This window comes from Corvus kubaryi, unplaced genomic scaffold (assembly GCF_017639235.1).
Source record: "Corvus kubaryi isolate FWS band 111438036 unplaced genomic scaffold, C.kubaryi_AGA036_p1.0 37266, whole genome shotgun sequence".
Classification (NCBI taxonomy): domain Eukaryota; kingdom Metazoa; phylum Chordata; class Aves; order Passeriformes; family Corvidae; genus Corvus; species Corvus kubaryi.
In genome coordinates, this window is record NW_024581081.1 from 5,390,374 (window position 1) to 5,405,065 (window position 14,692).

The following is a 14,692-nucleotide window of genomic DNA, read 5'->3' on the forward strand; positions in this document are numbered from 1 at the left end:
AGATCAGAAAAGCAACACCAGTTTCAAGGAAACTGATTTTGTTGCTGCTGTGGCTTTAAGCTGAAGTGTGCATTTTACAAACAGATCACAGGAAAAGAACACAACTAACAAACAAACAAAAAGACATTGATATCTAAGATACCTAATTTGGTCTTACACAAATAGAGATGTTTTCTTCACATGTTTCGCATGAATTAGCCAATGTCATCACTTTTCTGTGACTATTTTTCCTAATAAGTCAAATGAGCTACAGAAGATAGAAATGTTAAAGCCCCCGATAGAAAAATAAATAAAAAATCTAACGTGTTTTTATAAACGATATCTCCAGTTATTAATAACGCATCAGTGCCATCAAACTTGATGCATAATCCCGCAGTACATGATATAAGTGTTTGACCTGCACTCCATCACTCCCTATTTATACTGGGACACATATCCCCTAGAACCACGTATTCTTTCCTCAATCTCAAGCTGAAAAATCTCCTGAACTACTTATGCTAAAGAAAAATAACAATTAACCTGAAGCAGACACTGAGCATGGAAAGTTCCAGCCCAAAATGTTCTCACTTACAAGCAACTGAAAACAGAATTATAGTGGAAAGTGTTAGACTACCTTAACTATAGGTATCAGTGCCAAATCCACACATAATAAAACAGATTTCACAAGTATCCTAAGCACTGATTAATGCTCTTCAGTCCCAAGATATCTTATACACTTACCACATGGTAGCATGGAAAGTCTAATCAAGCCTGGCACCAAAATGTTGAGTACAGTACACCCACTGAGAGTCCCTTTCCCTTTTAATGACACTTATAGAGGCTGTCTTTCTGGTAGTCACGGGAAACTTCCCACTACTCTAAGATCCCAGTCTCCATATGATTTCCTTTGACATAAATAAAAAATGAGTGACAGTGAATGTTTATAATGTTCTTTATTATTAAAATATTTTATTATTAAATTAGTTATTATTAAACCAGTTATTATTATTAAAATAGTTAATATTATACAAATCAGCATTCTTTCAAGATGCAGGGGGTATTTTTCAAATGTATCAGTCTTCTGGCAGTTACAGCTAACACATTTGAATTTTCCTCACTAAAAAAGATTACATAAACCATATCTCAGATTTCCCTCTCTAAACCACGTTTCTATGAAGCTTCCAAATTGTAGTTTTTGCCAATTCACTTTCTATTTCATTACCTAATTTCAAGGCCTCATGTATGTGATTGTTTTCAGTTGTCTTCATATGAAATTTATGTAGCAGCACACAACTGAATTTAGGTTGCCTTTATAACACACGTAGTGTTGTCAGAGTACAGAATTATTAGTTGAAGATTTTATTCTAAGAAAATTTTCCTCATCTCTCACTATGAAGCAGCATGGTTGTATCACACCCACTTTGGCTCTTTGCTGACTGCTGCTAAGATTCTCCTCTGTATCAACTATACCAATAATTACATTTCCTTTTTGTGTGGTGGTGTTGACTGTTTGACTGAAGTACTGAAAGATGCAGATGCTGCAAAGGACCTTCAATCAGATTTTTGTACCAGATGTACCAATGATACCTAAAATTCAGCTACTGTCAAGAATTGAAACCAAGAGGTACACATATAGAAAACACAAGCCCTGTGGATATAAAACTATATATATCCACTTTTATCAGCTCACTGCTAAAAGTATGATTCCACTGTATGCATTCCAAAATGAACATTGGGTATTCATATCTACTTCGACTTCCTTTTTTGCCTACAGTTGAACACAGGGTATTTTTTATAAGATTAGCTTTCTTTAGCAAAAAGGCTAATTTCTCACGCTTCCACCCATCTCTCAAAAACATTACCAAAATTCAGTGTTAACACAGTAACAAATTACATACTCATAAAATTCAGTTTGATTTTAAAAAATGTGTTCTGTAGTAATTAAATAACAATACATCTATACCCAGCAGAAAATCCTCCACCTCTCTCACCTGCCAATCTGGTTTTGTGGTGGTCAGATCTGAAGTGTAGTGGCCTAGATAAGCAATAGCCTGAACTGACCAAAAAGCACACGAGAACAATTAATGTGCTCATACTCCTATAGCTCCCTGGTTCATAAAATAATCTACCAAGGCCAAGATTTTCAGTCATCTTCAAAGATATACCCAAAGAGACAGTGAAGCAACAGCATACTCAAAGTCATGACTGTATTATTAAGAAGGCAACATTTATCTGTTCACTCCTAGGATAAGCGGCCTAACAGCCAACCACGCTACCAAGGAATCCAAGAAACTCAGGTTCAAGAGCAAAACCAAACTGTGTTTTTCTTTGGAAAGGGATACATTTTCTCCATCAATAGCTGGCAGAGAGGCTGTCAGAGTCTGTCATTCATTCTCTGCTATGGATTTTGTTCTGCCAAGCAATGTCAGTTCTGCCTTTTCCACAGTAAACATTACTAAAGCTGTTTTCTCCAGATGTTTCCTGTTAAAGTCTATCTTAGTTAAACAGTATGGACACATAAGATAAAACCTGAGCAATATATAATTGGAATACCAATCACACTGAAAACTAAAATACTTCAGATAGTTGCTACCACTACTTCATATAATACATTCTGTTCTGCAAGCCCTCTGGAATGAAGTGTAGACCAAGACAACAAACATTATACAACAGTATATATATATATCATACATTTCTAAAAGTAATTTTCCAGTAAAGAAAATAGCCTTCTATCTTCTCCAAATAAAGTATTAAAGCATACTTTATCATATATCAAAGATACCTAATTTAAACCTCAGTGATGCCTCCAAGATACACTCCCAAGAGATATGAAACAAAGCATTCTAAACTATTAACTAGTCCTATCTCTTCCCTTTACACACACCTATATCTTAATATCTTCGCTAACTCCCTCATTTGTAGTCTTTTACCTACCATTATTAGTACCCAAAAAGTTCTAGTGAACTGGGGTCTTAAAGGGAGAACAATCTACCACATATTTATCATTCACATTTGGGGTTTCCTGGGGTGTTTCTTCTTTGATCTCTAGATCATTTTATGCAAGTTTTAAACCTAATCAGATGCAATTTTAAAGTTTATCACACCACAGACACACGAGGATGGAAGTATTTCATATAAATAAGATCGGAGCATCTGAGCACAACAATAACAAACTGAGATAGGCCTCATCTAAACTCTTCTTTTAAAGACAAGAGGGGAGAAGAAAGATACCATTGCTGATCGCCACTTTATAAATCAGAACTGAGCCATAGCAAGACTAATGTGACTAATAATATATTTATGGGGGTCGAGAAATATATCATAATCTTCTATGGCGATGATTACTTTAGGAAGCAGTGCAGTGCAAGAGGAGCAGATGTACAGAACAAAAGAGTGCTGGCAGCCCAACCTCGAAATGTACTTTTCTGGTAGTAAAACATCAGAGTATATTGCTCAGCAGCACTGATATTTATTTGGAATATCAATCTCTTTATCTACTTAAAATTAAGGTGTCAACTATAAACAAATTCTACAGTTTGTATTATGCCTGATGCAGAATCTTGCATTTGAAAGTAACTGAGTATGCAAACAATATCAGGTCTGGGTTTGCATCCAGCCACCCCTCACAGATTCGCAGAACTCTTTGGACATGTCCCCTGACCAGCATCACTTTCCAGCATCACTTGCAAGATGAGAATTTACTCTGAAACCAATTTTGCATGAAGGTTAATATTCAGGGATTCACAACTGGTTATTAGACTGATGTTACCTATAAGCACCAAATTGCTTTATCTTGTCTCCTTCTACTCCTTTCAATGATGCTGCCCTCTGGACTACTCTCAAGATTTGGTGCCTTCACAGTTGGAAGGCATAAATTTAATCTTGGATTTAGAATGTGTTTCAAAGTCACTGTTGTGAGCAAAATCCTAGATTTCATTGAAAAGTGTAAATAAAAGGGAAGAGAACGTCATACACTACCCATGTATTTTTGTTATTCATGTAGCAACCTGCTATGCTGAAAAACTTCTGGGTTTGTGATATGGGTCAATCCATGTGAACTACGAACACAGGCTTTGAGATTTGGCATGGACAGAGAGTTTTATGTTAGAAAATCCAATTTCAGCACTAGGGTCAAAATGTGCCTCTTAGAGTCTACAGTTAAAAGAGAGCCAGCAAGAATGAATCTGAAAACAATTACAGAGACAATTAATTTCTGCATTCCCTACTTCATTTCTGGAAACTTGGAATTTATTGAGAGAGCCCTGAGGTCTCCAAAGACAAAAGTTAAGTGCCTAATCAGACATAAATTAAAACAGCTAAATAGAACTACATGTCACAGAAAGAAAATTAGCTCTTTTTTTTATAAAAACAGGTTTATACAAAACAGGTCATATACCCTCTAAGTAGAGAAAAAAGCAGACAGAATTTTCATCTCTTTTTTTACAATAACGTATTGTGGTTTGCTGTTTCTATGCCCTGTAGGAATGTGATTTTGCTGCTAATCAATGTAGACAACATATTCCTCTTTGTCAAATACTTCAGATATTGTGAAATACAAAAGGCAGTTTAAGGTCAACACCTCTCAAATATATTCCAATTATGCCTCTTTTGGCTTTAAAATCAATCACATTTGTTAACCACATAGTGCAAGAATTGCACTTGATAAAGTAAACTCCAAGATGACTGAAGATGCAGTTGCTTCTCAGTTGAAAGTTTCATAATTTATTCCCAGAATGCTCTTTTTGAAGATAATGCATTGTATCTACACTACTGATTTTATGCAGCTTATTCCAGTAGACATTCATTCATACAATCTTCAGAAATATGTGACTTCTTGGTACTATTAAAACTGTCCCAGGTGCACATTAAGCCATCTGTCAGGATGTTATTAGTTGAAAAATATGAATGGACTATTCAGTACAATGTTCAATTTTCTGTTTAAAAAGGAAGCACAAAAGTATATCCAGTCTCAACATTTCAAAGGGAAGGTTCCTAAAAAATGCTCCAAAACTGCACTTTGTCCTAACAGTACAGTATAAGCAAGAGTCCAAAATTTGACTCAGTTTTCCTGAGGGGACAAGAAGAACAATGAAAGTTCTCTACAGACATAGGACACAAATTATGCAAAATTCCAACCTAAGAGCCACACTAAAAAGTATTGACTGGCACTGTGCCCACCAGGGACCACAAGCCAACTGGAGCAGGATGCATGCCAGCTATTCAGCTTCCTCTGATGACCCACCATGTGCCAAGAATTTGGAGTAAGGACAAAATCATGCTGTCTTTCTTTTCTTGTATCAGCATTAATTACAAACAAATACTTTAATGCAAAAGAGAAGACAAATGGTCTTGTGATTGCACCTCTTTTTATACAACTCAAGAGCAACTTTAATTAGTAACCTCAAATAAATATATTAGTATATCATATAAATCATGACCTGAGATGAATATTAGATGCATTTTTTCACAGATAAACCAAAAAGCCCTTCTTGTGTATTGCAATCTACATTTTCAAATGCTATTTACCAGAAACTTGAAAAATATGTTTAACATGAAAATGTCAAGAACACAATACCTATTGCCAAACCTCCAGCAACCTGCCAATAAAATCTCTAACCTTCACATGTTTTGAGCCAGTATTTCAAAACTAGCCACAAGAGTAAATTCCTCTTGTTCTGAATTTGAAGCTGACCAGAAACTCTGTGTCATGTTCTGATGATTAACCTAGAAATACCTAAAATAAATTTAAACAGCTTTCCTACCGAGCTGTTTTGAAAGGATGTGTTTGCAATAAACCCAAACCCAGTCCAGTTTCAAAGGCCTATAGTACAAGTCAGCAATCATCCATCTCTTCACAAACAGCAAGAAAAACATCTGCCAACAATGCAGGCATTACTGAATTAAATTTAGGTGGAAACTCAAAAAGGTAGCAATACACGTGTACTCAGGATTAATTTCTAAGTAATTTAAATATGGTTGACACTGATACAGAAGAGAACCTGTCTGGGGAGAAAACACACACACAAAGGGTGTGGAAAGTTCTAATTCCAGCTGAACGACTGGAATCATTTTATTCAGCTGATTGGTTCATAAGAGAGCCATAATGAAAGGTTCATCACCCTGTATTTGGGAGCTTAAGTAAATTAATGTGTATTTGCTACAGAGTTCCTCATGGTCAGATATGTACATAACACATAAAGCTGTGCTACAAGGAACACCATTCTCCTCATCTTTGATGGCACATGACAATTCAGAGTCAAATATTATAGAAACCCATAGAAACAAGCTTTTAACAATTTGAGCACTAAAATTTAGCTGCTCTGGGATTTTTCAGACAGAATAATCATGAATCATATGTAACTGCTACATGTGAATGAACTATATGAAAGTATTATAGACCCAAATAATGCACATTAAGATGAATCCTAGAAACATGCTTGCTAAGACTCTTTTTTGTACAATATGAGTAGTTCCTATAGTTTAGGAAGAAAATAAGCAAAAACATTACTTACATATTTGTCATCTGATCCACTGGCTATGAAGCGTCCACAGGGAGACACTGCAATTCCACATGGATGGCAGCGGCTACTGTGCCCTTCAAAACGACGCTCACACCTACACAGAGGAATTTCAATGCTATTAATACCAACTAAAAACTACCTCTTTTACTGCCATTTTCATGAAATCCTGCTGAAGTCTCATCTGTTTCTCTTAGTCTGCAAATTCACTAAGGCAAATCCACAAATTAAGTTCTAAATATCTCTGCAGTAGGATTTTGTCAAAACTGAAAATTTTGAAAATTAATGACTAAAAATAAAATGAACAGAAAAAACTGCCCCAGGACAGTGACAAAACCCATGTTTTCCCTTGTTTAGTTTACAGGGATAGAAACATCATTAATAATTAGGAATGAGGAGCTGTGATGCCTGGCATCTAAGGGGAAGGTGGTGTGAAAGTCTGCTTCATGAAGATTTATAAATCTTCCTCAAGTTATTTATATCAAATCAAGATGCAGTATGTGGAATCATAACATTAATAATTATTGCTTGCTTTTCTCACACCCAAATCTGAATACTTAAACCCTGTTGCCTATTTACATTTCTACTCCATACACTAATTTATTGTATACGGTAAACCAAGAAAGACAATATCCAAACAACATTCCAAAGTGAGAAATCTCTCTCTCTGTCCTATAACTGTTGATAATTTCTTACCTATCTGTGTTAATACAGTCCAAAGGAAGGAATGGATTTAAAATTAATGCAAGGAATTAATTTCGTACTTTTCATGTTAATATTGCAAGAAGCATTGTAGAGTAAGTTTTAAATAGCTGAGCACACTTGGGCCATTTAAAAATAATAATGTTTTTAATGAGATGGAGATTAATATCCACCTAAAAAGCACCACATGGGTTGTAAAGAACCATGATATGTTTGCAGTCACCACAAAACTAATGTTAAAAATATATAATTTAGAGGTTCCTCAGTATTAAAAGACATTTTAATACAAGTTTCAACACCATTCAGAGCTGTCATTTACATACGTATGCCTCATTTCAGAAGTTTATATTCATACCTTTGAGGTATTATTGTAAAACAGACTTATAATAACCTATATTCTTCTTTTGCCTTTATTATGAATGCTGTCAACCTACCCTTCTTACAAAACAAATTCACATACTTCACCATAACGCAGCTGTCATATACGCTTTTTCTTTTTCTCTTTTTTTTTTTTTTAATGTATGCTAGGTCCAGAAACAAATTTGAAATAGTAAAATCTCCTGCCAGCTCCTGTGATATACACTTTTTCCTGGCCAGTGAAATCACAGGAGCTATTTAAATGCAATCGACTGAACCCATGTGCAGAAAGCTTTAAATTTTTATACCATGTTGTTCTGTTGCAGATATGCATGTATGTGTATGAATGCACTAAATGCCAAGCTAGTTTCATTCACCCAGGTGAAACAGACATACTTAAACAAAAACATGGCTTCATGACTGATCTAATTGCTATCACTTATTAAAGCATAAAAGAGACACTTTTGAATGCATGAAAATACATCATTTTATAGAGCCTAACTCTGAACTTTACTGTATTCTGTATAACAAAACTACTGATATTAACAGACATTTTGGCGATACAGTAACCAGACACTTCACCTCAGATGAGTTCTATCCTAAAACTGCTAAAATAACCCAATTTAAGAGAACACTACAGTTCAAGAGAAGCAACATATGAAGAGAGCCAATTATTGTGACTAAGATGTAAAAATATTTTTCAACTTCAGTTTTTTTGCATGAATCTTCAGAGACTTTTCGTAACCAATAGCCACATTTGGCCTATTGAATAACCTGCCTCTGTTAGAGATTCCTATTGACAGCAAAGGAGAATACCTCAGTCTCCACAGTATTTTCCTCCTCAGTTAGGCTTCCACCAAACATTACTCATTGTGTAGAGTAAACTTCTCCCACAATTTAGCCTCAAGTCCCAGTTGCACTCTTTGCAAATTTCAGGGAGATTTTTTTCCCTTCTGAGTGCCTTTTGATAGAGAATTTGAGGAAAAAATTTCTTTTTAATCTTATACTTGTAAGATACAACAGCATCACATGAAAGAAATTTCGTCATGAGAAAAATAAATAAAATTCATATCCACTGTCCCTCCTGAAGGTATCTTCAGGTTCACCATTCTTCCTTAAGTAGAGCACTGGTCATCAGGACTACTTCTAAGTGTTTAAGATCTCATTGTCAGAGCCTGTAAAACATAATTTCCTCAATGGGGTCTTCTTCACAGATGAGTCTCTTAATAAAATAATGCAAAAAAACTTCCTTTCCAAAGAATTTGACTCCTCTGTATTTGTGACCAATAACTCGAATACTTCACATATAAATAGATACATAAGAACTAAAAGGGTCCCAAGGCTTCGACTGATCTTTTCTCTGCTACACCACAGCAATATAAAGCAATGTCCCAGTCATAGGACAGTGTCCTTTTCCTTGTGCTAGTACAGCCACAGTAATAACCAGCATCCTGGATACTATTTTCTTAATTGTTTTCTTGTTCAACTTTTCCATTACATCAGGATATATGTTCCATTACAAGTTTAACTACTTCCCCAACCCCTCAAAATCCTGCTCGAAAAACACGTTTTAAAAAAACCAAACTGATTCCAATTAAACTTTCCACAGAATTAAGTAGAAATTTTGTTATGCAGTCTATTAACTCCAGATACCCACAGGTATCACAGCAATGGAAAAAAAAGTGGGCAAAAAATCCAATAATTAATAGTACATACTATGTGTATGATTTTAGCTTATTTTAGGGATTGTCTTCTTTCAGGCTTTGGTTTTTTTATTCTATTTTTTTTAAGTAGCAACAGGTGGTGATCCAAATTATTTTGGATATTGCAGGCTTTACGTGGCCAGCTGGCATGCTCTCCAGCCTCCTAAGAATGCTTTTCTGGTCAGAGCTTTTCGGGGGTTACCATGACAAACATCTGGTAATTGCATGGGACAGAAAACAGCTTATGTTCTCTATTGTACATCTTTTAGTCTACATTCCAAAATATGTATCTTTTTATGTTGGAAAAAAACTTGAAGAATATTAGAAAAAAGTGTACCATGTTTTCTGTCTTTGGAAGAGAAAGATACTGGAATGTGTGTCTTTATAAATAAGACAATATTCTCACAAAGGAGTCTATTTCATTATACTTGATGCATTAAAAAAAATTAACTGCAAACAAAAATTTTCTTTTCTTTTTTTTTTTAAACCACTTTCATTTGTATTGTTTTACTTTGTGCCAGTGCTCTGATATTTGTTCAGAGACTCTTCAGTACCAGCAGATCTATTGAGGCTCTGCAAAATGCAAGTATAACTTGACAGTAGTAGTAGCTACCTTAGATGTACTGTACACATGGGTCTCATTTCATTGAAACACCAAACCCTTCACACAGGAGCTCAGCATGTTTTCACCACAGCATTCAGCAGGGACCACATCCCTGTGTTCCTCATCCTCTATACTTTCATGCATCTCCAGTCCCAAACTTGGAGGAACTCCAGCCAGTCTTTTATCACTCAGAATCTGAATAACTAGACTCAAAAGCTCCAAGGAGGAAAAAAAAAAAAAGACAAATCATGGGATCCTCATGTTCTGAAGAAACCAAGAAGCAATCAAATTCTGAGTATGTGTATATTTGTATCTTGCTTAGGATGATGTCAAGCAGCTAGCTCACAGTGGAGATGCAAACTGAAAAGCATCTCAAAATTCAAACTGCATGTCTGACCCTAAGGTCTCAAAGTGCAATTGTCAGAAAATGAATGAGATGAGTTCCCTGTGGCTGCCGGAATTCTGCTAAAATATGTTGCCAGAGGAGTTTATGATCTAGCTGCACAGCATCATAGCACTAGTTGGAGACTTTGCCTTAATGTCTAATACTATCTTCATATAATTGAAAAATTCTTTCAGAGACTGAAAGAAGGTGAAACTGATTTTCTCTGGGATCATACATCAAAGCATTATCATGCAGCTGAGTATTTTGCTGAAGCAATTCATTATGTGCAAGTAGCTCAGTATTCCTCAAGTCTTCACTGTGGTCTGATAAGCGCCCAGCGCATTTTTTGTTTTTTCAGAAGGAGATGAAAAATGGCTATTTCAGCAGCAAACAGCATAGTTCAACAGCTGAACTTCCATTTCTCAACTGATCAGAGTGTGAGTCAGAGGCAGGCAGCTCCTGCCACCATAGGTGTTAGTGTGTTTGGTGTTGGGAGGTCTTCCTAACACCTTGTCCCTGCTATTCTTATTACCTGCAACAGTAATCTAGCACCTACCACGTCTACCTCTTCACACTACCACAGTAGCATCCCTGACTTCCAAATTGGGCTGTACTAACTCTTCCCCACTCTCCTCATCTCTGGGTAGATAATAAGCACAGCACGTCTGACAGCATAGCACAACTCTCCCTCTCCTGCCTTCTAAATTAATTTTCAATTTCAGCTGTTACTGTACATCTTGCTCTCTTAGTCAATATTACATTAGCTCCCCCAGCTTCCCATACCCTTCCCATTTCTGTGGCAAGTTAAGAACAAATGCTATTTTCATAGAATCACAAAGTGACACGGTAGTTGAGATTGTTAGGCAGCTCTGGAGGCCATCTTATCCAAACTCACTGCTTACATAGAGCCAGTGTGGCTTCACCAATGCTAAACAGAGGGGAGGTGTCACCTCCCACAACCTGCTGGCAACTCTCTTCCTGATACAGCCCAGGACATCATAAGCCTTCTTTGCCTCAAGGGCACATTTCTGGCTCATGTTCTTCTTGGTGTCCTTTTCTGCAAAGATATTTTCCATCTAGTTGCCCCCCTCAGCATATATTGGTGCCTGGGGGTTGCATTTGGTGCATTTGGTGCCAGCACTCCCCCTTGCTGAAGGCTTCTGTTGGTTCATTTCTACAGACTTCTACAGCCTGGAGCAAGGAGCAGAGCAGGGTCAGGGCAATTAAGGCCCAGCGGCACAGAGAGCATCCTCACAGCACAGCTCGTAAATTGAGTAAAGGTACACCTGAAAATCTGAGGTCAAGCCAGGCCACAATTACTGACACAAAGAAGAATGAAACTTTATTGTATTATGGGTTTAGCCATAATTTACTGATGAGAAAGGAAGGTCCACATCAGTGCCTAAAAGCGATACAAGAGGTCTGAAATCTGCCTTGGAGAAGAAAAGTTACACTACTTCACATTCTAAAACCTCTCTTTAGGAAACGGACTCCCTGGAACTAACCATCCTAGGGAAGCTGCAGAAAACAGGACACACAATATTTCTCATTATCAGCCAGTCATGAAGATATCTGTATTCATGTAACTTTGCTAGTGAATGTGAGCTGGTGCTACTAAGTGTTTATTCAATATTCTAAATGCATTAAACAAAGTGAAGAGGGCAACACTATGAATTCATAGTGTTCCTCCTAACAGAATGAATGAAAAGAAATCTTTCCTCTGGACATTTAAAGCACAGAATTATCTAATCTACAAGTGGGAGGAAGTGAGAAATTGAAAGGATCTAGACTGGTAAAGCAGAATTTAAAACTGTCATATGAAGTTTAAGTGATAAATGAACGTATTAAAGCAGCTGGTATTTAGTCTAGTCTGATACTTTGTATTGTTATGTGTTTACTGTGTAAGGGAATGGAATGTCCATTAATTCCTAAGTTTCTACATTCTTTCTATGCATTGGTTTTACAGCACTGGGATGCCAAAGTACATCTCACTGCTCATGAGCATAGCCACTAAACACAGGCAGGACTGGCAGACAAGGAGGCTTAGTGTACTGGAATTTTCTGATATATCTGGCCTTTGTAATCTAAAGCAACTTGTGGTATTCCAATTCAGACTTTTCTGAGATATTAAATTTAAATGGTGGAGAGAACAGGTACAGGTGAGTATGAATAAATGTTAGATTCCTGACTTCAGAAAGAGTAGCAATGTCTCCAAAATGCATTCAATACACACAGCAGTATGAGAAAGAATGGTAAAGTTTCTTATGTCTTACAGACAAATGAGAGTCTACAAGGTTTCATCACAAACAACATTTAAACTCCTTCAAAAATGTAAGAATGCATTAACTTTTTCTACCTCCTGATCATTAAATGTTTTTCTGAGTCTTTTTTGGGTATCCTGAAGCTGGTGACAATAATGTTCTTCTCATTCAGATTTCCACAGCCTAACCCCTGTGTTCACTGCTTTCACCTTGGACACAAGAGAAAGCAATTTTACTTGTTCTCCAAGTAGTCATTCTTTTAGACAATGTAGACTTAAATTGTTCTTCAAAATGTCTTGGAAGCTGGTCAAAAGTCATTATCTTACTCTAAAGCATGTATTCATAAGGTCTCATAGTTCGTTATCCTAATCTGGAAGAAGAGTAAGCATAGTTTTCTTCTTCCAAGAAAAACTATTTTCCTTGCTTCTTTATTCCTAAGTCTGTTTTGTAGATAGTCTAGAGCTTTTCTTAGCTTTAGTTATAAATGAAGAGAATGCAGGAGAAGTATAAAAATATTCAAAATCTTCAGACAAAACTTTACAAATCCATGCATTTCAAAGCAAATGAAGCAGGAGTCTGAGTAAATCCAAAAACCACTAGCAGTGTCCAAGATTCCCTCATTTATTGGCAAGATGACCTGGCTGTGTGAGGTTGGCTGACAACATCAGAAAGTTAAAGTGTCTTTTCTTGTACCACCTTCAGAGGAACCCATGAGACTTTCTGGCACTCTCTGAAGAAATCCTGGAATGCCTCCCGATCATCAATAGTCAAAGAGACAGACAAACTCACAGCTTTATCCAGAAAAGATGATGAAAATTGAAGTTGCAAAATACTTTCACTGAATTCAAGAACATAAGAAAAGTTAAATGAATTTTCACTGGGGAAAAAAAATGTAGTTTGATAACACATGTTGGATAGCAAAATTCTTATAGAACTCAGAGCAAAAATATCAATATATTCAAAACTTATAAAGCTGTAGGCCAGGTTAACCTGTTTGAAGATTTAATCTAAGCAGATCAAAAAAGAACCTGAGAAAAGAATCCTGCTATGATTCCTCAGTCAACTGTGGGAGAAGAAATGCATGTCATAAGAAAAGGAACCATCATCAAAGAAACTGAATAAAAAAACCCGTAAGAGTCCTAAGGAAATTGTGCAGAGTTATTCTGTAAATTATTTCCCATGCTTTCAACAGCAGCTTTGAAGAGCACTGTGCTGGAGGGATTTTTTTCCCCTTATTTAATCAAAATCTTGTACTTTAAGTATTTTTAAATAAAGTAACAATGGATAGATTCTCAAGGGCAACAACTAGATTAAAGAAAAGCAAAACAATTTTCGCTGTGGATGTCTAGGGAATATACTTAGAACAAAATCAACAAACAGTAAAGTGGAGATCTTGCAGTTAGTGTTACTATCCACAACACTGCAAAGAGTATAAATGAGAAGGCAGACTTACCTTTGCTATATTTCAAGAACACTGGACAAAGATTTCACTAAACAAACCCTATTCTGGCAAACCCAAAGCAGAAACAAAGAGAGATCAGTCCAGAGGGATTGGAAACAGTTGCTCATGCACCAACTTTGCAAATTAACAGCTTTAAGGGATTAAAAGTACTGGCCCACCATAATATTGTTTAGGAACTAATCTCTCCTGTAAGTACTCAACAGTGCAAGGAATGGACTGGATTTGATTGGACAAGACCTATGAACAAAAAAATAAGCAAAAGTGTGCAGTCTGTGTAACTATAGTAGACCTAACACTTCAGCAGAGACTTGTTCCAAGTTCAAGCAGAGCTTTCCAAACCTAGACATTTTAAATTTATTTATGTGAAAAACACCTGGTGAACACATAGGAAAAATTGAACAGTTTTACTCCTTTTGAGAACTCAAGAACAAATTTTAAAATATAGAAGACTTGGTCTCTGGACTGAGCAATGGCAGAAAATTTCATTTTAAAAAATTTGGTTTGTTTTTCTTTTTTCCTTGAAAATTGCTAGCAAGTGAACAACAATGATTTATTTTTTTCTATTTCTTCTCCACAAGAGTTAATACCATTGATCACTGTGTAATGTGTAACAAACACACACATATGCATAGTACCTCACAAGCGCCCTTAAAATATCTGTCATTAAGGACCTGAATTACTTTTTTGAAGCTTGGCTAATAGAACTCAGTGGACACTAGAA

At 36.2% G+C, this 14,692-nt stretch overlaps 1 protein-coding gene across 1 annotated transcript in view; it reads right to left on the bottom strand.

The window, feature by feature from the left end:
* Positions 1-14,692, bottom strand: part of WDR27 (WD repeat domain 27) — a 96,090-nt gene that overhangs the window by 49,135 nt on the left and 32,263 nt on the right. Inside the window, exon 21 of the mRNA XM_042025167.1 lies at positions 6,492-6,594. Within this exon, the coding sequence (XP_041881101.1) occupies positions 6,492-6,594 (103 nt within the window). The remainder of the gene's footprint in view (positions 1-6,491; positions 6,595-14,692) is intronic.